This window comes from Paralichthys olivaceus, chromosome 18 (genome assembly GCF_024713975.1).
Source record: "Paralichthys olivaceus isolate ysfri-2021 chromosome 18, ASM2471397v2, whole genome shotgun sequence".
Classification (NCBI taxonomy): domain Eukaryota; kingdom Metazoa; phylum Chordata; class Actinopteri; order Pleuronectiformes; family Paralichthyidae; genus Paralichthys; species Paralichthys olivaceus.
In genome coordinates, this window is record NC_091110.1 from 11,685,326 (window position 1) to 11,711,171 (window position 25,846).

The following is a 25,846-nucleotide window of genomic DNA, read 5'->3' on the forward strand; positions in this document are numbered from 1 at the left end:
TCCCAGATATAACAGGGTAACACTTGTTGCACAGCAAGCTTTTCTATCACAAGCTACAATTCATGAAGAGATTTCTTTGTCAAAATGTCATTAAGATGTATACACTTCTTTTGTTTTGTTGTCAATTATGTTAATGTGTTTGTGTATTTCTGTGTAGGAGCAGAACATGACGGTGACGGGAGGTCTGGCTTGGTGGAACGACTTTGTGGTGGTGGCCTGCTACAATTTTATAGACCAGCAAGAGCAGGTGAGGCTGAATCCCCACTCACACCATCCTCACACATCCCTCTATTTCCTAATATAGATGATGATTTGGTTTCTGTTCGTCTCATCATGACGTCTTTCTCTGTTTTCCCTCTGTGGACACAAGTTGAGGCTCTATCAACGCTCATCCAACCTGGACAACGCCTTCGCCTCGGTCACTAAGCTGCACTCAGACACTCTGCTGCTCAACGTCTTCAGAGACATGGTCATCTTGTTTCGAGCCGACTGCTCCATCTGCCTCTATAGCATTGAGAGGAGGAATGACGGGTGGGCTCATGTTACGCTTCCACTTACAGAAGATTCAGTATTACATATCTGACATGCATCTCTCCACAAGAAATCCAAAGGGAATTCTGCCTGGCTTTGCCTTCTACAACCTTTATGTTCATGTTAATCCACACTACTGGTCAATGTTCATGAAACAAATGTTATTACTGTTAAGTGCTGATTGTATCTTTTCTAAACTGGATCTTTCTGCTCATTCAGCATAGTTTCCTTCATTTCCCACACTCTGGCACCAGTAGTGATAAAAGTGTTAGATATATGTGCTACTAGGCTGCTCCCTTGGGAAAAGAGGATTTTAGTTAAAGCTGTTGACCTAAAACTTATCACATGACAGAGCTGGACCTCAGCTTTATGTCTGACATAGTTTGTATTATAATAGTGTCGCGCCAGTGTCAGAAAGATCATTGTCTAAATTCTAGTTTAATCAAAAGGCTGAATGTTATCAGGAAATAGTTCATCGTACACCTTCAGCAGAAAGAAAATTCAATTCTCCTCAGTCATATTCTTTTGCCTCTCAAACGTTCCCTCAATCTTTTTCAAGCACCTTATTGTTAAAACACTCCTCTAAGTCTTCATCCTGTTGTTCTTCACATGGATAATGTGTTTTTAACTTGATGTCATGAAGTGTGACTCACTGTGCATATTTGCATGTGTCCAGCCCAAACCCGTCAGCAAGCGTGGAGCTGCTGCAGGAGGTGTCGATGTCTCGCTACATCCCTCACCCGGCCCTCGTAGTCTCTGTCACACTCACATCCGTGCGTACAGAGACGGGCATTACATTGAAAGCCCCGCAGCAGGTAACACAAGACCATTTACACAAATTCACAAACATGAAATATCTGTGTTTGCGTGTCTATTCATGATTTATATGTGTGTGTCTATTTCAGGCCTGCATGGCAGAAAGCATCATGTTGAATCTGGCTGGCCAGTTGATCATGCTACAGCGGGACCGCTCAGGTCCACAGGTACGAGAGAAGGAGACACCTGCTAACAACAAGAAGCTGGTGAGTGGAAACACTGTTAAATGTTTTTTTTGATTTTACATATTTGTTAAGGATTCCCTGTAACTGGTTTTATTTTTTGTCCCTAGCTACCATTTTGTCCTCCTGTGGTTTTGGCCCAGTGTGTGGAGAATGTGTGGACCACCTGTCGCTCCAACAGGAAGAAGCGCCACCTCCTGGATGCCCTGTGGTTGTCATGCGGCGAAGCAGGCATGAAAGTCTGGTTGCCTCTGTTCCCCCGGGACCACCGCAAGCCCCACTCCTTCCTCTCCAGACGCATCATGCTGCCATTCCACATCAACATCTATCCTCTGGCTGTACTGTTTGAGGATGCCCTGGTACTGGGGGCAACCAATGAGGCTGTGCTCTACGATGGGCTGCAGGGATCAGCAGAGCCACTGGAGGCGCTCTTTCCCTACTGCACAGTAGAGAGGACCTCCCAGATCTACCTCCACCACATCCTTAGGCAGCTGCTGGTTCGCAACCTGGGTGAACAGGTACGTGGAGCCTCCTCTTCATTCATCTTTCAGCTTATTAAAGGACGGCTGGAGAAAAATCCACACAATTAAACAAGTCATACAGTCTGCACACAATCTCACTCCATTCTTTCCTTTCCTTGACGTTTCCTCCCCCACAGGCTTTGATGCTGGCTCAGTCATGTGCCTCCCTCCCCTACTTCCCCCATGTCATGGAGCTGATGGTGCATGTGGTCCTGGAAGAAGAGGCAACATCACGGGAGCCCATCCCAGACCCTCTGCTGCCCACTGTGGCCAAGTTCATCACAGAGTTCCCGCTTTTCCTTCAGACCATTGTCCACTGCGCCAGGAAGACGGAGTACGCATTGTGGAACTACCTGTTTGCTGCTGTGGGAAACCCCAAAGATCTGTTCGAGGAGTGTCTCATGGCTCAAGACCTGGACACAGCAGCCTCTTATCTGATCATACTGCAGGTAGTTACTGGTGATGTGCTTTTCAACAGGCTTAGACAGAAATCTTAATAAAATAAGTCACATCCATCGTCCCACAATAAATGAAATCCCCATGAACCTGGCTGAGTTATTTAGGGTGTCGTGAAAACATTAAGTGCTCATTGTCTCTGTCTCTTGTTCCCCCCCTTTTAAGAACATGGAGGTTCCAGCAGTGAGCAGGCAGCACGCCACCCTACTCTTCAACACAGCGTTGGAACAGGGCAAGTGGGACCTGTGTCGGCACATGATCCGATTCCTCAAAGCCATCGGTTCAGGGGAGATGGAGACTCCGCCCCCAACACCCACCACTCAGGTGAGCAACTTCAAATCATCTCTAGAAGAGACAATGTTTGCACTTCATACTTAAGCCGTGTCCAAATCCAGGCAAAAAAAAGAAGTTTATTTTTTAAACTTAGTCATCAGTGGCTTAGTGTGTCTGGAAGGCCAAACCTAATTTAAAAAAAGTAATGTCTTGAAATATAGTACAAAATCAATGCTTAAGTGACATAAAGCTTCCTACTGTGAGGCCAGTACTAATATATTGATCAATAATGTTCACATCATAACATCAGAAAGCTCACAAGAAGAGTTTGGTCATCAGATAACAATGAAACAGCTCAAATGTTTTAAACATTTCACTATGAACTATAATATATTATTATGTATACAAACATAATGAACTTAATGGTGTGTGTCTTTGTGGTAGGAACCCAGCTCAACTGGAGGTTTTGAGTTCTTTAGAAATCGCAGCATTAGTTTGTCTCAGTCGGCAGACTCCATCACTACAGGAAAGTTCAACCTGCAGAAGACCTTCAGTATGCCCACTGGACCCTCTGCTAAAGGGTATAGACAAACACACACACACATTTTGGAGGTTGTGATTGATTGAGTCTGTTTGAATCACTGTGTTCTTCTTGTCCTTCTCCCTGCTTTGGTTCCTGACAGTCGAGATGTGGAGTGTGCAGAAAACATGTATATTGATATGATGCTGTGGCGTCACGCCCGACACCTCCTGGAGCAGGTGCGCCTCCGCGACCTGGGGTGCTTCTCGGCACAGCTGGGCTTCGAGCTCATTGGCTGGTTGTGCCGCGAACGGAACCGCGTGGCTCACGTTGATGATTTTGTTTCGGCATTGAAAAGGCTCCATAAGGATTTCCTCTGGCCGTTTCCTGTTATTCCCGTGGGAAGCCTCAGCTCGCCCCTGAAGAACGGACGGTGTCGCACAGGTGAGTGACGGGATCCAGGAAACTAAACCAAACACAAATAACCAAGTGCTGTTGTTTTTTAAATGTTTCTAAAAGCTTAGCTCAGTGGACTTTAGAAATCTATGGTTCTAAATAGAATTCATGCATTCATAAAATACTAATATTTCATGCTGTGTGTTTTTTGTCGTTGCTCCAAGTGCTGAGCACACGGCTGTTGAAGTCGCAGTCAGCCGACAGCCTGTTGAACAGTGACATGGACACAGTGCCCCCGCAGGCAGATCCCTCCAACAACACCTGGCTGGACGGGCTCGGGCAGGGGGCCAAAGACATGGACACGGCCTCGTCGGCTCACTCCAACCAGCACTCACCACAGACACACGACGCCTTCCTGTCTCTGCTCACCAACAAAGGTTATCCCCGACCTTTTCATGAAACAGAAAAAGAGTCACATGTTTGCAAAAGGTGATCTGGTTTTATTTTTTTTAACCCCTTCTTCCCGTTCTCACCCCTCTAGTGGAGGAGTACAGCATCGGCTCGGCCACAGACCTCACAGAAACCAGCTCAGTGGTGGATGGCGATTGGACGATGGTCGACGAGAACTCGTCCACTCTGAGCTTGAGCCAGGCCGAGCTGGAGCACATCTCCATGGAGCTCGCAAACAAGGGCCCGCACAAGTCCCAGGTGCAGCTCAGGTGAGTCCACTGTCTCAGTTTGTATTTTTTATTTAATTCAACAAGAAACCAAAGCCAGTAACTCGACAGCTGCTTCCTCTCTGTATTCGTCAGGTACCTGCTCCATGTGTTCATGGAGGCGGGCTGTCTGGAGTGGTGCGTAGTGATAGGTTTGATCCTGCGGGATGCAAACGTGATCAAGCAGGTGATCAGCTTCCTAGACAGCCCAGAGGTTCCCCAGGAAACCGTGCAGTATGTCCGGAACGGCTTATTGGCTGTCGACACATGGGCCTCCACTGACTGGTTGGTATAACACGGGGGTGTAACCTGTCCAGATGTGTTTGTTCCCTGTTTGAATCTTTATCTCTCTATCGTCTTTGTTTCTATTACAGATTCATTTATTTATATAAAAACAAATGTATGTGAACCTTCATGCTAAACTTTTTTCTGTCCCTCGACTCATCTCCAGCCTGGGATACAAACCATTTCTCAACCTGATCCAGCCGCAGCTGCAGCAGCTGATGGACTCGACGTCGGAGCAGGTGTTGCCTGAAGCCTTCCAGCCAACCAGCCAGAGCTCCAAACTCGGAGGCTCTGAAGGTCTGGGAGGCGCTGCCGCTCCCCGACCCGAGGACAGCAGAGGAGCGACGGCTCCAATGTCGCTGCCCTCCCTCGAACCTGCGGGAGGTTTTCCTCGCCCCCCCTCTGAGGACAGTCCCCCAGAACAGACAGAGGAGCAGGGGGACGAGGAGGGAGCCTACGACTGCACCCTGTCCTGAAGCCAGGGGCCTCCTCTGGACTCCAACCTGTGAACTCGAGCACCCGGAGGAGGCGGCAGCAACTGCAGTGGCTGACTGGAAATTGACTTAATTTGTGTGCGTGAGTGTGTTTGCAAGCGTGCACGGAAATTACGTCTTGCAGGTTCTTACAGTATTACCCACTCTTCAGATTTGCCCTTGGTGTCGACTAGAGTCCCTGTGGATGCTGAGCTACCAAGAGAGCAGCAGAGCCCGACTGACACAGAGACGTCGCAGCACAACAGGATGGGAATCATCTGCCGTCCAACAGGCCTCATTTTACCAAATGTTCTGTTAGAAACAAGGTCGCCAGTGGGTTGTGGTGTTTGGAAGCTGTGGACCAGCGCAGGAAGGCACCAGGTTTTTATTCCAAAACTAATCGTGTGGCACTCGTTCAAGTGCTATCGGAAATCTTGATTTTATTTTTTGTCAGCGTCTTGTTGTTTCCTTTGGTTGAATCAAACGGTACAAGAATCAGCTCAGAGACAAACAACCGGAGTGTGTTCGATCGATCGCAGCATCATGCTACATTCTGCTACTCATCACGTAGAACAAAGCTCTATAGCCGTGAACCATTTTCAAGATGCACTGAAGTGTGTCTGAGCCTGAAGTGTGCGCACAAGAGGTGTTTCATACTTTTCATACCTCATCTGACTTCAAAATATTTTTGTGATACCTTTTTCAATAATGTAACAGTGTACAGGATGACATTATTTTTCTAAGTACACCCTGTCCCTCTTTAAAAAGTTCATGGTATGAATTCTATGTAATTCAGTGATGAGAAGTGATGAAGATCTTAGAAGAAAACGGTCTCTGGAGAAGAATCTGTGGTTGCGAGTGCAGACGTGTTTTACCACTGATCAGTACCTCTCTCTGTTCATGTATTTTTCATGCACCCATGCCCCCCCCACCTCCCCGTCTTTGATGAAGTGCAGGCGTAAAAAAATTGTTTGAATTGGGAGTTGGGACCCAGGTCCAAGTTTTTAAAAAATCAAATCGCTCAGTGTTCCGCAGGTGAGCGGATTTAAAAGTGACACATCCTGTTCACGTTCAGGTTCATCGTTTTAATTTGTGTGACTGTTTGAAAAGGTTTAACTGCTCTGATGTTCAGAAAACTCATCACTGTCCTGATAATGTCTGATGCTGCAGCTCCTCTTTTCAGCCTCTGTCTGAAACACCCCGACGTCATACGTTGCTGCATTGTGCTTCAGCTATGGCACCGTTTCAAAAATGCAAATGCAAAGCAAATATCGGGGGTCGAAGTTCATCGAAGTTATCAACCGTCACAATGAGGCTGGAGAGAGGAGGCGGAGCTGGTGAAGCTGGTGTGTGCTCATCTCATCTCGTGCTTGATGCAAATATCAGGGCGTCTTGACGTCATGTGACATTAGAGCGTTGAAGTTTCAGCAGGACTGTTGACGGGGTGTCGCCTTTGCCGCAGGTTTTTTAACTTTGTAGAACTTTTACATTCACACAGAATAAACATTTAACAGACCAGAGGAAGGAAAACCTGAAGAAGCATCATACGTCTCCTTTAAAGCTGTAGAGTAAAAAAAGGTCTTGGGCGACACGTGCGGTGAAAACCAAATCCTGACACTTTGTTTTTTCAGTCGGCTCGCTAAGATCATGTTATTGAAGCCGTCTTACTCTGCAGGTTTTGGGACATGTCCCTTTGCTGTAGGAGGACAATTTGATCTCAGTGTTCACAGTGACGCGTCGGTATCGTTCTGACAAAGAGGATGAAATTGAATCATCGTTGTCTCGACCGTAGTTGTGTAATCGAACCTTCATCGTCTGATCAGGACAAACATTTCACTCAGTCCATCGAACATATCAAATCCCTGAAGCAGTTGCTCCGCCTGCTTCTGTGTGGATTTATTCAACGCGTGTACCACATTGTATTGTTGACGGACTTTGACATGTTTGGTGACTTTCATCACATGGGCTTGATTTTATTATATTAGTCATCATTATTAACTTTTATTTATTGGCATTATAGCTGAATGATCTTTGCTGAATTGATACCTGGACGTGTGCTTGTATTTTTTTTATGACTGATGACTTTTCATCCTTTTAGTTAATCAAAGTCATGTATTGGCTCCATAAGCACTAAAAGGTTTATCACAGTTACGTCAGTATTACGTCATGCGATGCATTGAAATGTTACTCCGCTTATTTTTTTCTTCTAAGTTTTTTGTTTTTACTTTTCATGATAGACCAAATCATGCTATTAGAAAGGTGTTTGCTCTCTTGTGCGTTTATACAAGACGAGTTGAAAGTCAAGATTTCCTCTGTGGTTTCTGTCTTCTCCTCTAACAAAAGGGCAAATTGACTTTCCACCGATGTACTGTTGTAACTCGGCCTAAACCCTGTTTTACCCTCGTCCCCGCCCTGAACGAGCCTACAGCTCCACCTCGCTGCTCCGCTGTAAGCTTTTACTTGACTTGAAAAAAAACAAAACACGGTGACTTGATGAACCAAAGACTTAACGTCCAGAGGCCTTCTGTTTTAAGCAATCGCTTCGATCGAGCGCTTGAGTCATTATGCAGAGGGAAGAAAACCTCACAAACACGTAACCCATCCCTCTCATCGGAAACAACCATCAATGCTCAGAAACGTAACTCTCTCTTTATGAAGATCAGTATTTCAGATCTTTGGTGGTTTCCTTCTCTGCAGGCGAGGAGTGGGTCAGCCAGGTGCGTCTCGTGGTACTTTCTCGGGGTCACACGTTCACTCAGACGTGGACAGTTCACCCTCCCTCCGGTGTACAGTGTAAAAGTGTTGTTTCTTCGGCAGGAGCAGCAGATAATCCTCAATGCAGTGTAAAGAAACTCTTGTACATTTGCCTTTTCTACTCATGTTTGGTTTTCTACTTTACAGTTTTTTTCCCTTGTACATAAAGATCAATAAATTATTTTTAAAAATGGTTAGTTTGCTTCATTGAGAACAATTGAAACGTATTAAATGCAACCTCAGGAAACAGGGTGAGATACTAAGGGAATGACTTGCGGCAGACCAGAGACCCGTGAGTTATCTGGTGCATTTCCTTCATTACTGTACTTATATCCATTTTTCATGTACCTCTACTTAAGTAGATTTATTTTCTGGTACTTTTACTCCACTACATATATCAGCATTGACCTTCCACATTGTGTGTTTGGTAACATCCAGTTAATTGGTCCATTGATCCAATCAGAGTGGGCAGGTACAATGAGACCCCGCCTCCTAGTGCTATAGGCTAAATGCTGCAAGTACATTTACTTTTAATACTTCAAGTATATTTAAAAGCAAGTACTTACTTTTTTCAAGTAGAAAAGTTAATGTGCTTGTGTTTTTACGTTCTTGAACTTCTACTTAGTAAAATGTTGAGCACTTATTCCACCACATGCATCTTAACCAATAAGATATCACGTCACTCCCACTAACTTAAAGTGCTCTGATCTGCTGTTGTTCTATGTGCACCCAGAAATGAACATGCTGTTAATAAGAGGGCAGTGCAACCAATCTTCATTTAATAAGCATTTTTTTTAATTTGCTGTACAATTTGCTAATATAATTCAAGCTTTTTGCATAATGTAAAATCATCCCAACCATTAGACCATAGATCACAGATACCCTGTTACACCAGATCGATCCCCAAAAAAATCCCCCGGTCACAACAGTCAATTCCAACTAACAGACAAATCAGCATTTTAAAAAACAAAAAGAAGCAAAACAGCAGTTCAAAAAAAAAAAAAACAGGAGAAACACAAGTTATCTAAAGAGTCACATGTTTCACAAAAAAAAAAAAAGATCAGTATTGTTTAAAAAAATAATCTCAACCTTCAGAATAAAAACTGAATTTTCAGAGAAACGGGCACGACTGAGAATCAAGACGTTGAAAAGAAAATAACTAATAAACAGATAAAAACGAATTCAACTTAAAATCTTCAACACAAGGCATTAAGACATTTTAGTCGATACGTCAGAGGAGATTTCTGATAAACTGTTTCTGATATGGACGTTTGTGTTTGTTTTCCCTCGACTGGTCAGTTGATAAAGCCGAGTGAGTTTCCACTGAACAATAAAAAAAAAAGTCTAAAGTGAATCACGTTAATACATTAGATTCTGCTGCAAACTATTTCAGTTCACTTCATCCCAAAAGGTTAGAGCACCAGCGCTGTATTACAAGTCGTTTCACAGCGTTACTATCTCACTGCTCTGTCCCATAATCCCTCCTGTTTTCTCACTCCGTCATTCATCCACAATCCTCCCATGAATGGGTGCACAGTTAAAACTACAAAGAAAGAAAAAACAGTCAAGTTTCTGCCTGGACTTGAAATGTTTAGTATCTCTGGCTTTTCACCCTCTTAACAAAACTCAAAACGACGCCACAGAACAGATTTTTTTTTTAGAAAAATATTCATTTACATTTGTTAATAAAGCTTTTCTCTCCTGTAGACGCCCTCCATGTCAACTGGATTACTTTCTATACAGCAGCATAGATCTATTATCGCCTGTCACTTAAAGTCAGACTCTGATCCACACACACACACACACACACGGGGGGGTAGTTGAAGCTGTGAGGACTTTTGAAAATCAAATTTCAGACTCCTCCTCGCCAGAATTTAAATCAGACACAAAAGCTAAAAGGTCGCATTTAAACTCTCACATGTAAATAAAAAACTCACATCAGCCCCTGCTTCATCAAACTTCCTGTTAATGGAGGAACTAGAACCCAAGAGCTGGTCAGCTGTGTGGACTGAACAACAAACACTCGACAGGCTGTGTCTTGTTTTGGTCGACTTGATGTTTCCAATTTCAAGAATGAACTTTTAAATCTCCTCGTCAGCTGTTCGGTTCAGTTTTTCCCGCAGTGCATAAAAGAAAAAAACGGCGCTGGACAATCAGCTTCCAAACTGTTGTTGAGGGATTTTATATTTTCAACTTAAGTCACGTGACAGACGACAATTTAGCTCACGCTGAAACGCGGTACAGTGCGGCACTTGAAAGCTCTTAAGACCACGGAGATGCTTGTTTCCAAGATAGTAAACATTTTCTGCGTCTTTGGAAGCAGAACCTCTTCAGGCCTCCCTTCGGGTTTGCGTTTCTCGTCTTGCGTGAATGGAACCAGACGGAAGCACAGGATGGAACTCAAAAGTGGAAAAAAAAAACAATTTCAAACAAGTGCAAATAATCTCCCAGGTTTTTACGACCAGCTTTGAAAACCGAAGGCCGGGAGGAGAGTCATCGTGATTCTTTGACATCTTCAGATTAATCTAATGATCTCCAGTTTGCACTAAACAGAAGCAGCCTGCCCACAATCTATAACCTCTGTCTCCAGCATTAGTCAACCTCAGCTAAACATCATTTGAACATCTCAAACAATAACATTCAAACCAGTCTTTACAAGACCATAAAAAAACAGCTAACTGGGTGTCAGACACTTAAGTTTTGATCATTGTGGACTTACATGTTCTATGGTTTCTACGATGTGAAGTGGAATCACGTGTTGAACAGATCATACGAACCAGATCGTAGCTGTGACACTTAGTAAAGATGCAGCTCCACTTGACATGAGAACAAAGATTAGGAACAGACATAAAATGAGTGGATACTGACATTGTGAGCTGCCTCCAGAAGCACCAATGTATCATTTCACATCCTCAAGATACATTTCAGCAAAACTACAATTAAATTAATGAACCAATTATCCAGATAGATATTCACTGGTGCTGCTGGAGATGAGTTGTAGCACAGAGAAGTCATCAAGTACAAATCCTATTACAGTAACAGCAAAACAGCAAAAACCGAAGCTGACACACTTCGAACGTGGAGCTGCATTGCTGGTTTTCACACCGAGTCAAGGTTCAGGGTCATTAACGCAAGTCCCCCCCCCCCGACACTGACAAACGTTGACATTTTGATTTCAGCCACATTTTGTGTTCTGCATCGGCACGCCACGTTTGTAAGTGCGACTCACTGTAGTGGTCTTTACTGAGGAGTAGTAGTACTGAGCAATTTCACAGTTTACGTGGCTGATACAAAAACTAGTTAAACACGTAGTTTAACGAGCGCGCGTTGATGAAAAGTGACTTTCAAAGTGTCAAAGTTTCCAGTTAAAGTCGGGATGAGGGTGAATTAAAACCAGGTCTTTATTCTTCAGTATGTGACTGTAGCTACAGCGCAAACAGTGGTAGTGGTGTCATTTGTTACAGGGAAGGCAGAGACACTTCTCCTCTGAGGAAGGCCCGAGTAGTTTGCTGATAAACGAGCAGTGGAGGTAGCCATGCGAATCAATTCATTCAGGACGTGTGTTGGCGTAAGAGAGGGGGAGGAAAGGAGGAGGCAGTGAGCAAGAGGGAGAGGGAGGAGGGGGCTGAGATGGCGTGAGCGAGCAAAGCAAAGGCACGACAGATTGAGTTAAAAAAAAAAAAAGAGGAAGAAACTCGTAACCCCTTCGTTTCACTGATCCAGGAGTGAGCACAAGGCTTGTGGTGGTCAGTGTGTTGCTCAGTCTGTGAGCGTTCAGCTCGGCTTTCCTCCGGCATGTCTCAGCACGTCCTCCTGCTCGGTTAGCGGCTACGCCTGCTGACACAGTGGTGAGGGGTCTCTCAGGCAGGCCGGGAGGGTGAGTGTGTGTTAGAGTGTGTGTTTGTGTCAGAGTGAAAAAAAAAAGGCAGCAGGGCCTGTCCTCAGTATTGTTGCTTGGTATCGCCTTTCCCCGTCTCTGGAGCTCCCCTGGCAGCCCTCAGCTCTTAGCGTCAGCCTCCACGATGGATGTGCAGCTCCTCAGTATCGGTACATGTCGTAGGTGCTGACCCAGAACGAAGGAAAAGCCCACGTGGGAAACTTGTGGATCATTTCCTCCAGCTGAGCAGTGCGCTGGTCGTCCCCAAAGAAATAATGGGAGGAGATAGCGACGGAGATCATCCCCTCAGGGCCCGAGGGGTCGGGTTCTCTTGGAGGCTGACAGAGAGAAAGAAAGAAAGAAAACCATGAATGTCAGCAGAGGTGAGTGTGTGAGGGGAAAACCAGACCAGGAGGCCTCTAGACAATTCACCATGTCTTCAACTTGATGCAGCTTACGCAATGGAGGTTTTAAAAAGTCACAGAGTTCGTTTCATGCATGCAATTCCTTAAAGAGGGCATGTGTGGGACTTGGCCAGTGGCGCAGGGCTGCGCCTTTAACGCATTTCAAGTTAAATCACCAAAACTGGAGTTTAAAGGGTTTCACACGTCAGTCAGGCATTCAGACACAGTCCCACTGTGTCCGGGCCGAGTAAATCTCCTGCAGACATCCCAGATTGAGGCCCTCAGGTGACGTGTGGCATGACACAGGCCAAGAAAGAAGTAAAAGTGGACAAAGGGAAGGATTAAGGACTTTTTTTTCACGATTTAAAGCATTTTCACCAATTTCCCAGGGAATGTTGTTTGGATTTTGATGAGGAAAAGTGTACGGATCCAAATAACAATCCAGATGTAGCGTATTTAAATGTAGTTTCAGTGTTTTTCAGCTGCTGAGCAGCAATAAATCTGTAGCTGATTTAATGGATCCAGTGAAGGATGAACTGTTTATATGTATCGTCAATAGTTTAAAAACTATGTCCAAACAAACATGATGGATTTGCTGAGGATTTAAAACATGTTGGGTGTGAGCTAGTTAGCAAATGAATTCTTGAGTTATGGCCAAAAATGTGTTAAATGAGGTGACACCTGACTTCCATCTTTGAACTTCTAATCAGTTCCTTGTTAAGTGAATGTCTGTACCAGATGTAATGAAATTCCGTCAAGGCATTCCTGAGATATCAAGTTCAGGAGAATGGGATGGATGGAGAACACGTATTCAATTTCTGTCCTCATATCAACACGTTGGATGTGAAGCTGGAGCAAAAAAACAATACACAACAGAGAGATGGATTTCGACTGTAAGTCTCTTTAGCTTCAGAGACGTACCTGTATTTCAAACCAAAAGGTCCATGTTGGGGCGTCGAGGCCGTGAGAATAGAAGATGAAATATTCTCCACTCAGGTCAAACTGAGGTGTCCCGTCTCCAAAGGACCAGGTGGACAGGCTTGCTCCTCGGTGAGGCATCAGATACAGAGACATGTGGCTGGGGCCTGGTGGGACGTGGGCAAGTTAACAGAATATGCACACGTACTTTGGCCGGTTGATAAATTACATTTTAAAGCCTCACAACAATTCAAAGGATTATGGTAATAAACAGCTTGAGGATGTCAGGAACTTTCATGGAACTTCCATCCAGTCAGCACTGACCTTTGACGTTGAAGGTCATCTTGACTGTCCCCCAGCTCGTCTCCTCTTTGGACACAAGGCTGAATGCCACTGGAGAGCTCGGAGACACTTCTGGGGCAGGAAGGTACCAGTTCTTCCTGAAAATACGCACAGGAGGAAGACAAGGAATAAAAAGTCTGGACATGAAGACAGTAACATTAGTCAATCAATAGAAACATGGAGACGGTGCTGGCGCTGTGTTACTGACTTGCTGAGGAACTTTACTGGCAGGAACCATGGGTAACCACAGAAGGGTCGGTCCTCTCGGCAGTGCGTGCGGACACTGTCGTTGATCTCTGGGATGTAGGGGGTGATGTGCTGGATGCCCGTGAAGTCAAAACTGTTAATCCAAAGCCCCGAGTCCCGGCTCTCCACCTGTCCCTGGAGATTGTGGAAAGTCCTCGTCGTATGCTGCAGGGAGGGAAGAGGAGTTATTCTCATTCTCCGTCTAGAACGACTTCATGTAGATGTCTGTGATTTATATGAGCAGTCGGAGAAACGCAATCTGTGCAGAGATATGTGATAGTTATGAAAAAGATGCAAAAGATGGATCTGTTCTCACATGCTTCCATTAAGAGCATTTAACCAAACAAATAGGAAGTGAACTGACAAAATATGCAAGGTAAGCTTGATTAAAAACGATTACTGGTTTACTTTCAGTCCAAAATGTTTCTCCATTTGAGTGAGGCATTTTCTTACACACAATTACTAAAAGGTCTTAAAAATCAGATGAGGAAAAGAAAAATGTTCAGACTTTTTACTTTATATATATATATATATATATATATATATGGATGTTTCCATCTAGTTAAGAGAAAATTTAAATCTGAATAATTCATAGGTTTGCATGTCAGTGCTTCTGTGTGTGTGTGTGTGTGTGTGTGTGTGTGTGTGTGTGTGTGTGTGTGTGTGTGTGTGTGTGTGTGTGTGTGTGCTGTGAGATTTAGAACCTGCAGGAAGACTCGTTTAGGCCGGGGACTGTCTGGACTGCCTGAAAAAGGAAAGAAGACACCGCAGGACACCAACAGGAACAAGATGATGAAGACTGATCCCAGACCAGTCAGGATCCACTTAGTGCTCCGTACCAAATAGATGAAATGTAGCTGAGGCGGACAAGAAATTACTGAATGTTACTGGAGGGAAGAATAAACCATGCTGTCAGTCAACTTCACACAGTTACTGGGTTGCTTTAAATTCCCTCCTGTAAAAACCCAAACGCTGCTGCAGCAATAAAAACAGTATTTTGTGAGAATACTCACAAAGAACGAGGAGAGAAAGATGGTTGCGAGGGTGACCAGGGAGGCCAGCACCACCTCGGGGGGTATCTCTGTGCCGCTGCGACCCATGATGGGGGTGAAAATCTCAAACACCACCCAGATAAGGAACATGAAATGGACATATGGCAATGCCAGGCCCAGCAGGTAGAGGACGCTGTACTTCAGAGACGCCCCTGCAGGAAAATACTGAGTTAAGTGTTTGTCAGAACAAGCCGTGGACCAGACCATCCTGTTTGTATTCTTTCAGGTGTGCCACATCTTAAATCATCATTAATTTAACAGCTTTCTATTCAGTCAGACGGACAGTGGGTGACTTTCACGTACAATATGACAGCAACAGTATTCCGACATGACAGGACTTTACAGGTTTCCACACATTGTATTTGAAAGTAAACAGAGTTATAGCTGGAAACAAAAGCAACTAGGTGGACGTGTGTGTTTTCTGTTCTCTCACAGATGGATTTAAATCTTTTTTTTTTGCGATTAGAGTCTTAATCAATGACGATCTTGAGCATTATCAACTATTGGCTCATTCTCCAAAAACTTACAATTGGCTTATTTACTTATTTTAGCTTATTTATTTACCTGGCTTTATTTGTTTGTAATTGAATTGTAACACCAAATCAAGTTAAGAGAACCAAAAAACACACCTGAATCCACTGTGTTTTTTAAACGAGTGGTTCCACATTTTGGGAAAAAAGAAAGCAAATAGACACAATACAAACCAACTTTGCAGAGATGAGTGTTTACCTCTGTGTTTAAATTCCCTGGCCAGCAGCAGTCGGGTGACCAGGGGGAAGGCAACCATCAGCATGGGGACGTAGGCTGAACACAGGCCCTGCTGGGTCAACCACACCAGGCTGCAGCACCACAGAAGTAAACTCACATCAAAATACAGATCACCCAGCTCCACGAGTCGGACGCCCTGCACGGAAAACACAAACACACACAGATATATTATTGTTATCATTGTTATTATCATCATCAGATATGACACCCAGGCTTCTTGCAACCTTAGTTTTGGTTAATTTACTGAATGTATGTTCAGTTCTGAACCAGAATACCAGATTATAAGTGGCCCAGCAATTTGTAGAAATTTGTTGAGGTCTCATGCATCATCCATTTTATCTTCATTTCAAAAAAATGTTCAGTATTAGAGAGATGAGGCCTGTGGAGCGGGACAAAGGTTGGTCTGTGTCCTTCCTGGAAAATGGCCACGATAAGCTCGGGTTTCTAATGTTGTTATCTGCAGCTCCAGAGGAAGAAAAACTTACAGTTACTACAGTTAAACACATGATATGTCTATTGAATGATTTTCTATTTACATGCAGAGATCTAACCTTTTTATAATGTTGCCAGACAGAAACATACAGAAAGAGCTGCTGTTTTGTAATCGCTGTGAAGGTGGAGAAACTGCATGTTTTTCTCCTCTCTGCACTTTAAGTGAGACATCATGAGCCTCAGGGAAACACTTGGACCTCTTCTCAAACAAAATACAGAAAAAAGGAAGCATCGCAGTGAACTAAAGGAACTCTGTGCTAAAACTGGAAAAACAAGGTTCATCGTTCATCATATATTTCTCCAACTTTCACCTTTGACCGAGATTCATGGTTTTTCCAACTTCAGTACAGATGTAATTCAGAAATCTGTGAAGTGACACATAATGTGGTTTCTACTGCTGACTCAGACTGACTTTGTGTTATTACTTAAAAAGTTTTACATGTTATAGAGTTTAGAAAACACTGTCCTCTGTAAAAACTCCATGTCTCACCCCGTAGTAAAGGTTCTTGGCGAGCGTGTGGATGAGGATGATTTTCCCGGTGGCTGCGGCCCCATACAGGCAGATGGAGGCATAGAAATGGTTGTACCAGAACATGGAGCGACCCAGCAGAGTAACGAGCAGAGCCACAATCAGCACCAGCAGCAGGGTGACTACCCAGCACAGCACTGTGACACCCGTGGCACAGGCCAGATCTCGAACATAGCGGCCACCTGAGAGAGATGAATGTTGAAAGAAGAAAAGAAACTCACAAACTAGAGCTGAACTGTTTTTTTTATACTTATCTAGAAAATTAATGCAACAGGCCACAAAGAGGAAAACACACATTTTCAGAACAAGAAGTGAAATAACGTACATCCAGCACAGGAAATTGTGACCTACCCCCATTGCCAGGCAGTGACGCTTTCTTGGCCAGATAGACAAAGGTGGCCGTGGCTACTATGTAGTTGAGGATGGTGCCAACACGAGCGGGGTACGCCACCGCGACAAACCCTAACAGGTCAAAAAATACCATGTTGCCATGACGATACTCAGAGGAGTCGGCCAACCTCTCCGACGTCACCAGGTACTTCAGCACCGCCAGGATGTTGTCGCCTGGACAGAGGAAGTAGGTTCAGAGGTGAAGCAGTTCAAAGCTGGAATTCAACACTGTAACCCTGCTGCAGTTCATCAGCTGGAGGTCGGAGAGTTTAAGATAATCCTGACGTGTAACCGGGACAGACTGAGCCAGTAAGATTCATGGGAGTGGGAATAACTAGAGGGTCAATTATACTTTACAATATTGTGTTTTTTGGTTTCTAAAATGTCTATTTTTTCCCAACAATCAAGGAAGGAAATGACTCTGGCACCCTCCTTCATTCACCTGACACATCATGTGCAGTAGACTGTTTGTTGATGATTCAGTTTAACTTTCGTTTGTTTCAAACATTATGTTTTGACTTTAGTTCCTTTATTTGAGAGTCAACGGACAGAAAAAAGCATGGGGAGGAGAGAAAGACGGAATACGACCTGAAACACAGGTCATTTGCATCCCGACGACTCAATGCAACTTTCTAACCAGCAGAACTGAGGAAGTGGCCTTTGTCATTCCCGCATGGTCGCCCACACCGGGGTGATTAAACCATGTGCACACAGGCATCACATGAGCGATTAAACCAACACGATACAACACACACTGAATGAAGGTTGGTCACTGTGAGTCAAACCTCACACTCTACTTTACTTTTTGAATTAAATAACATTCTTTTTTATTGATTACAGCATAATAATACTACTCTTACAACAGATTGGTCTGTCTTTCATTGTGTGTGTGTGTGTGTGTGTGTGTGTGTGTGTGTGTGTGTGTGTGTGTGTGTGTGTGTAGACATGAAAGTAGCCTCAGGACGCAGTGGCCAACACAGTGACCTCTTGTTGATCCTTTATGTGGGCAGATTTACACTACAAACTTCTACATCCAACATCCAACATCATGAAGTAGAAGTCCTCTACATGTCCCATTCACTGGTGAGCAACTGTTGCATAACTGCGCAACTACCCCCCCCCCCCTACACACACACACACACACACACATACACAGGCGAAACAAAGCTCCATTGTTCTTCCGCCCAGTCCTCACTGTGACCTACAAGTGTAAACAACATCTTCTTGTCTAAATTTCATTGTGACAAATCTGAAATTATGATGAGGTTCCTTTTAAAAGGTAATAAAATGGTTGTGCTTCCATTTTGTTTTTCAAACATCTACAAAATCCAGGATATATCTGATTTTAACAAAAATGAATCGTGCATTTGCGCCTTGCCCTTTTTTGGTCTAAAAGCAAAGCTGTGACGCAGGACATTTTTGGGAGGTTTGGACCAGACACCTGCTGTGCAGATACAGAGCTACTGGTGTTTCCTGCTTTATCCACTCTCCACCCTACATCTGCTCCTTATCCGCCAACTAAAAATACCTCCTACCTCCCTCTCCAAAGCCTCGCTCTCTCTCTCTAATAATTCATGCCTTCACTTGCACGAGAGATGAGGAGGGAGATGACCAGTAGCTGCTGAAGAAGGGAGAACCCATGCCAACTGTCTCTGGGTTTTAGTGCTGACTGACTGGATTCTGTTCTATGTTAAGCAAAATAATTCAGCGACGAAGCAAATGAGGTAAATGAGGGCAAGTGCAACATATGTGTGTAGGTATGTAAGCACTTCTTTGTTCTGAGGGAAATAATGAGATCAGCAGAGTGCTGACCCATCTGACACTGAGGGATCAAGCACAAATGCACAGCATGCGTTTGTAATAAAACATGGGGTTGACCGTCTACAATGACCATTCTCTCTTTGACAGACAGAACAAGCAGGTGACAGTGTATCTGCAAAGGGTTAAATAAAAGCAGAACCTTGTTTAAGAACGGATGCAGACGTGGTTATTTGCTCACCTGCTCTCTGTATCGAGTCTGTCAGGATCCTGTCGGCGGTGTCATACTTGGTGTGGTAGATGAAACCGTTTTCAATGAAAGCCAGATCGATGCCTGTAAATCAAACCCAAAAGAAAACATGAGATCACAGAAAGAGACAAAATAAAAGCGCCTTTTCTTTGTAGATCCGTCAGCCACTAGATTCTTGTTTTGGACTCATTCACTTTCATTCCCATTCATTTTTATACTGTACTTACCTGGGATGTTACCAAAGTCCCTGTAGATGCGGAAGTCGGTGTCAGAAGGGATGATCCCGCTCTGAAAGACCTCCTGGCCGACCACTGAGGCGAAAGGGTGTTTGGCTGCTTGGACGTAGGCCTGAACCAGCCACGGGTTCTCTGGACCTTTGAGGATAAAAGAAAGGAAAAGCTGCTGACACATTTTATATAGTTGATCGTTATCTCCTCTAAGTTTGGTCATTTTAGTTTAATGGTGTAGTTTATTCCCTCTCATGTCTTTCCCACTGGTGATGTAGGCATTTAAGCTTGTTTAATGTAATACATGCATCTGTTGTGCCAAGCATCAGATAATGTTAAATATACAAATGTAAAGTCACAGGCACCTCAGGCAGTGTAGGTTATGTCAGAATAGCTCAACAGTAAATGGTTGTAATGATGGAAGGCAGAATCTGTGACTGCAAAACTTCCTACACACTCTTTTTTTGCAAGTTTTCCAAATTAAAGGAAAACTAACACAGAGAGCAAAGCAGGGAGAGAACGTACAGCTGAGAATTAAAGTAGACCATTCAAACACGAATGCTGAATTACCTGTCTGGAAAACAACCTCCTTGCCCCCAACACCTGCAGCCTCCAAGTTAATAAAGGCGCGCACCTGCTTGGCCCAAGGGTGCTGGGTAATGAAACCGTGACTGGCCTGATGCAGAGATAGAGAAAACAGAGAAGAAAATACATCAAGTAAGAATTTGAAAGTGAAATATGAAAGACTAAGAGAGAAGTCGACAAGCAAGTCATTTCACCTGCAGGATATTTTCCTCTGCCCCGTTAAAGAGGAACACAACTCCATGCTGAAGAGGAGTGGAGTCGTTGGCCAGAGAATGGAGAACTTCCAGCATCACGGCACAGCTCACTGCATCATCGCTGGCACCTATGACGGGAAAGCCAGTGTTGTCACATCGGTATCAGGCAAACAAAGGGTTAGATAGGGCTGGCATTTACATACAAAGACGTGGAACTATCTCAAATCAGGGAAAACCCAGCGGCTCAATGTGAGATAAAAGAACAGAGAATGAGCTGAAAACTCTGGCGTGCACCAGAATAACACACATTTACAAATACGAGATTGTAATCTCACTGCTTGTATGATGGCGAGAGCACAAAGGAAAAGGGGGCAACAGGAAGGGGTAGAAGAAAAGAGCATGTGATGCACGAGTAGACACAGCTCTGGTGAGGAACACAGGATAAATGCAAAGAAGGGAGAAAAAGAAATAACCGATAGATCATAGAGCTGAAGTGAGACGTCATGTGCTCCGGCTTTCTGGGCTACATGAGTTCGTGAGGTGGGGGTGGAAGCCCGTTCACTGTCTGGGCACATTCATGCTTCTGTCACTGCCACTAAACGTCAGCGACATATTAATCCTCCTCCCTAAAAAGCTCTGTGAGACTTCACACTATGTGCAGTGTGTAGACTCAAAGAACCATGCTCGCCTGCACATATATTCAAACTATGCACTTCTCCTTTGATTCTTTCTTTTTTCCATTATTTTTTACACCAGCGAATGTTTGGAATTCCGAGAACTTTAAAATGGCAGCAGGCGGCATGAGAAATGTGTGTGTATCTTCCCAGTCCACACCTTTTGGATCAATTTGCTTTTGGCCTTGAGGCTGTTTGTGCACGAAAGAGTGAGAGAGTGTGTGTAAGAACTGAAGCAGAACTGGAACAGGTTCTACAGAGTGAGGTTAAACGGCAAAAAACATCCCGCAGACAAATTATGAGAAGATACAGTCAATCCTCAACAAACACTTGTATTACAGCTTAGGTATGACTCCATGATTGCTTTGGGCTGCTCCCTGTTAAAAGCACAATGTGGCACTTTGTAATAATTTATGGGATCGGAATTTTCTGGATTGTCTTGCAGTTTTGATTTCACTCAGTCTTGCCTACATGACTATAGTTAATAACAAGGGACATGTATGAGGGTACTATCTTCATCAAAACAACTCAGAGGGTGTATACATTGGTAAACAATTGACGGCATCTACACACTGTCAGGAAAAGAGCTGCAACATTTGTGAGGATCTGATTGTTTGAAAATGTAAACAGGAAATAAGAAATCCTGGATCTGCCCGTGTGTCCTGATCCATACTAAACTTTAAAGGGTTCTGTCCCGTCCCATCCTTCCTCTGTGTTTTGAGGAAATCTGTTCAGTAGTTTTTGTGTATCCTGCTCACAAAGAAACCAACCAACAAAGAAACAAACCCACGCACAGAGACGAAAACACAGTTCAGAGGATTGCTCTGTTGCATTTACACACATTTCGACCACTGAAAGTTCTCTCTCTTTCTTCTAGTAATCTAAATTTGGCACACAGTTTTATGATGGTTTCCTGTATGTGTTAGACGCTTCCCCCGCTCTCACTGTCTTCAGGAAAGCTCTCACACAAGCACCAGGCTGAAATGTACCTGGACTGTTGGCCACTGTGTCAAAGTGGCAGTTGGCCAGCATGAGATGTTTGGCTCCACCCTTGGGCTCCAGCCTGACAGCGATGTTGGTGACCCGGTCGTAGAAGCTGGTGAAGCCCCCGAGGAAGTCGATGGAGAACGTTCCGGTTGGACGTTGCACATCTGCCGTGAGCTTATTGGGGCCCGCTGCTGTCTCCACCCTGATTTTCTCAATCTGCTCCAACAAGTAGCCCACTGTCAGGACTTCATTCTCCTGACTGCCCACCGGCCGCGGGCCGACGCGGGTGATCTGCTCCAAGTGCACTCTAGATAGTGAGGGGAGGCAGGAAGGGAAAGGGAAGAAGATAGCTCAAGGTCGATGTTACTGTTCAAAGACAATTAATCATTGTATGTTTATAACAGCATGTGTGCTCACAACCCACAAATTCCCTTTTGCGAATCAACATGGCGTTTCAAACCTTCATCTAGAGTAAACACACACACACACACACACACACACACACACACACACACACACACACACACACACAGTTTGTGCTGAAATAAATCCAAGTTGGACTCATATTGAATGTGAGACCATTTGAATAGCATTTCACTAACCTGCACATGGTTTATACGCAGATAATTTATCTTTTTACAGCTCTGACAACTGGAGATAAGATGCATTCATTTATGTTGGATAATAAAAAACTGCACTGGTTGTAATTTATTAAATATTTGTGTGTGTGAGCCCTTTACTCCACATACTGTTGGTTTTAATTAAGCTTTATGAGAGTTAGCAAAGCTAGAAGATGTCGTGTCAGTCTGATCGGTGGCTCCTACAAGTCAGCCTTCCATGAACACATACAGAGGAATGTTTGCTATCCGCCCATCAGCCAGGTCTGAAACTATCAGACCATTAATAAGAGAAGAACTATTAGATTTTTCAAGGACGAATGCTGTGGCTCTCACTCTGTAACAGTAAATCTGTTCAGACCAGGAGAATATGTCTGAGAAATTGTAAAAGGCGTATTTCACCCTTTATGATATGTTAATCCAGCAATAAAAAACAATAACGAAAGAGGAACTTTCCAGTCAGATGACCACAGTCATCAAAAGACAGGTTCAGAGCAAAACTGACTCTTCTCAGTCATTGAGTTGTATTTCTGCTTTTACAAGGTACGATTAGCAACAGGAAATATTTGGTCTTCTTGGCTTTTACTCTTGATCCCAAACATCCCCGCGGCACCACATGACATTAAGATATCGACTGAACTGCAGCTCTCGCTCGATTCCTGCATTAACCTCCGAGACGCTTTTCGATGCTTATAATTCACATGAGGATTTGCTTGAGCTCATGAAAGCCATAATTGTGACCCATAAAGCTCAGAGCCCTAATCAGTTGAAATGCAGCATGCATGACTTATTTATGGAACTACCAGCCAAATGATGGCAAATCCCACTGCCCAGTGCTTTCAAGAGCTGGACTTCAGAGTCAGTGCTGTAATCCCTGCCTCTCGGACTGAAACACACGTGCACTGCTGCCCTGTGCAGCTCAGTGGACGTCTGGTTTGAGATTTTTAAAGCTTCTTTTAATCAACCAGATGTTGTAGATAATCTTTTCTATCGTTGTGCTGGCTGCCATGTTTGTGGTTCATGTTCGTGCTGTATTCAGGGGAAAGTGGACCCCTCTGTGTCAGTATTAGTGCCGGGCTGATTTATCAGCTGGCTCATATGAATCGGCCGATATGAGACTTTAATAGACGTATTGTATCTGTGCCTCTGCTCGAAGATATGAAAATGTTCAATGTGGAGAAGATTTGCGTTTACATTGTTTTTATTTATGTAATTCAACTTCTTTAGATTTGGTTGCATCTATGATTACTTTTTATTTATATATTTTTTTCAAGTTACAGTGATCTTTAAAATATCAAGCGTTGGTTACATTTCTTTGTTGTAAGCAATATTTCAGGAAACTAGGCCATTTTAATAAATACGTTAATCAATATACATTTTACAACCCTTGTGATATTGCCATGTCTGTTTCCCGCAACCTTGACCTTCCTTGCTCTTTTAAGAAACTATGAATGATTATGCAGAAAGACATTTTTAAACTGGCTGCAGCTACTGATCCCTTTCAAATCAATCTGTCGATTGCAACTTAAGCAGTTAAATCTAGAAAACAAAAGAAACATGGAGAAGAAAGTCCTCTCCTTTATTTTTCATCTATTGTAAAAACTCCTTGTAAGTGTAAACACAGTTTAATTATTCTCAGTAGTAGTTGTATCATTGTTAATAATTAATTCCACTGACAGGAGTTTATACTAAATACACTTTTTAAGCATCTTGGATTTTGACTTTATCCAAGTTTCTTTCTATTTCATGATTTGTCTCAATGTTCAATGGATCAGGGACACAGAGGCTGTCTCATGAAAACACAAACAATGGAGATCAGGTGCACAGTCCACAGAAGCATGTGATAATAATTATGTAATAACGTTATTGTTATCTATCAGACTCGGAGCAGGGTTTTAGACGGAGGCGACTGTGGCTCCTCTCTCCCGGGCCACGCTCCTCCGTCTCACCGCGTCCCGGTGTTTACCTCGGAGCTGAAGGTGGAGGTGGACCCGGCAGTGGTTGGTTTCTAGGCGGGTCAAACTGGAGGAAAGGTTAGCCGGGGCTGTGTTGCTACGAGCCCGTCAACCGACAGACAAAGTGCCGGGGCGAGGAGAGGACAAGACACGCAAGCTCACCTGGCTCTCACCGCGTTGAACTCTCCGCTCGGCTTCCCGATGACGAGCTGCCGTAGCGACAGATGAACCAGTCCCCACAGCGCCAGCACGAACACACACACCAGGGAAGTTGCGAGTCCTTCCCGCAGCAGGTACAGGCTCACTTCGGGCTTCCTCTTCGGGTCGCCGCTGTAGCCGTTGTCCCCGCACCGGTGCCGGGAGGAGCCGTCGTCGTCGGGCGTCGCGTAACTCTGCGTCCCGTAAGGCTTTATTCTGCGGACCGTGGTGTCGCTCTCCATCTTTGAGTCCAGCAGTGCATCGGCTGCGGGGAGACCGCTCTCAGATTCTGCCTCGTCCTTCTGTGGACGGAGGACGGGTCGCGCTCAGGGACAAAACTGATGGAGCGGAGGCGATTGGAAATTAAATCAGTGTGCTGCTGCCTTGTCGCCATCGCGTGGACACTCAAAGAACTGCATGCGATTATTTTTAGCAAGAGTAAATTTAGTTCACACTCAACTTTATTTTCTGCACCAATAAAAACCTGATGGATTATGTTTGGACCAACAGTCTACTACCTGAGATACCTGTACCATTAAATAACTCACTGTTAACATAGACATATGTTTATATCTCGGGTTTTATATTTCAAGTTTTACTTTTGCACAGTTTTTAATTTAAAATAAAGTAGTTCTGGTGGCTACGAATACTCTATTATGTAGTAAAAGTATAGTAAAAGTATTCAACATGTCACGTAAAAGAAGCAGTACTACATTATAAATACTCGATTACAGGGAAAAGTATTCAACATGTTAATCCTGTTAAAGAAGCAATACTACACTGTGAATACTCAATTATAAGTAAAAGTATTCAATATGTTACTTCAGTAAAAGAAGAAATACTACAATAAAAACAATACATTTCAAGTAAAAGTATTCAAAGTGTCACTTAAAAAGCAATAGTACACTGTAAATACTACATTATACACAAAGGTGATGGCTTCAAGTACAATACTTGAGTACAAATACAGTAGTATCAGCATAGACATGATCACCACGCAGACTGGTACCTGTTATAAATACTGTGACATCATTATATTGTGATAAGATGCAGTTCTTTAATGATCTTTATATGTGAAATAAACATTACTGTCATACAGATGAAGTGATCATTTCAATCAGCGCTTACACTCTATTTATCTAACATGACATCTGGTGACGGTGGCTGCTGGAGCTGGTTCCTCGTAAAGAAGCGCTCTCACTTCAGCGTCTGTGTTGTTGTCGGTGTTGTCTCTGTCTGTGTCCTTGGTACTTTTCCATGAGACGCCCCCTTGTAAACACACAGCCGCACTGAGGAGCTTTAGCTTTAGCTTCTTTAGCGTTAGCCTGTTAGCATGAGCGTGAAGCTGCGCGTTGGATCACCTCGGGCGTAGGGGGCCACCACGTTTTTTCCGCTTTCAAAATAAAAGTCGAGTTTAATTTCTATGTGGGACAAAATGACTGTGTTCAAATGCTGCTCGT

At 43.9% G+C, this 25,846-nt stretch overlaps 2 protein-coding genes across 2 annotated transcripts in view; one reads left to right on the plus strand and one right to left on the minus strand.

Annotated features, from left to right (window-relative positions):
* ric1 (RIC1 homolog, RAB6A GEF complex partner 1) overlaps positions 1-8,116 on the plus strand; it is a 32,411-nt gene extending 24,295 nt beyond the window's left edge. The window contains exons 15-27 of the mRNA XM_020082239.2: positions 158-247; positions 371-531; positions 1,208-1,346; positions 1,437-1,553; positions 1,640-2,047; positions 2,188-2,499; positions 2,672-2,830; positions 3,224-3,360; positions 3,463-3,743; positions 3,920-4,132; positions 4,237-4,414; positions 4,508-4,696; positions 4,863-8,116. Of these exons, the coding sequence (XP_019937798.2) occupies positions 158-247; positions 371-531; positions 1,208-1,346; positions 1,437-1,553; positions 1,640-2,047; positions 2,188-2,499; positions 2,672-2,830; positions 3,224-3,360; positions 3,463-3,743; positions 3,920-4,132; positions 4,237-4,414; positions 4,508-4,696; positions 4,863-5,172 (2,694 nt within the window). The 3' untranslated portion in view covers positions 5,173-8,116. The remainder of the gene's footprint in view (positions 1-157; positions 248-370; positions 532-1,207; positions 1,347-1,436; positions 1,554-1,639; positions 2,048-2,187; positions 2,500-2,671; positions 2,831-3,223; positions 3,361-3,462; positions 3,744-3,919; positions 4,133-4,236; positions 4,415-4,507; positions 4,697-4,862) is intronic.
* A 580-nt stretch (positions 8,117-8,696) lies between these two features.
* Positions 8,697-25,624, minus strand: LOC109626521 (endoplasmic reticulum metallopeptidase 1). The gene is made up of 16 exons (XM_020082544.2): positions 25,515-25,624; positions 24,351-24,724; positions 21,619-21,923; positions 19,956-20,083; positions 19,747-19,852; positions 19,177-19,323; positions 18,941-19,033; positions 16,903-17,115; positions 16,513-16,733; positions 15,492-15,666; positions 14,724-14,914; positions 14,415-14,567; positions 13,673-13,875; positions 13,447-13,562; positions 13,126-13,289; positions 8,697-12,138 (listed from the first exon to the last, which is right to left on the minus strand). The coding sequence occupies exons 2-16, from the start codon at positions 24,626-24,628 to the stop codon at positions 11,962-11,964; spliced, it is 2,670 nt and encodes an 889-aa protein (XP_019938103.2). The 5' UTR covers positions 24,629-24,724; positions 25,515-25,624; the 3' UTR covers positions 8,697-11,961.
* Positions 25,625-25,846: the final 222 nt, after the last annotated feature.

Bases quoted from the DNA above. Each gene is read 5' to 3' on its own strand.
- LOC109626521 (XM_020082544.2), bottom strand. From the start codon at position 24,628: ATGGAGAGCGACACCACGGTCCGCAGAATAAAGCCTTACGGGACGCAG. The intron at 21,924-24,350 runs GTGAGCTTGCGT...CTCACTATCTAG, and splicing joins TTCAACGCGGTGAGAGCCAG to AGTGCACTTGGAGCAGATCA. The intron at 16,734-16,902 runs GTAGGTCACAAT...CATCTCTCTCAG, and splicing joins GTCACTGCCTGGCAATGGGG to GTGGCCGCTATGTTCGAGAT.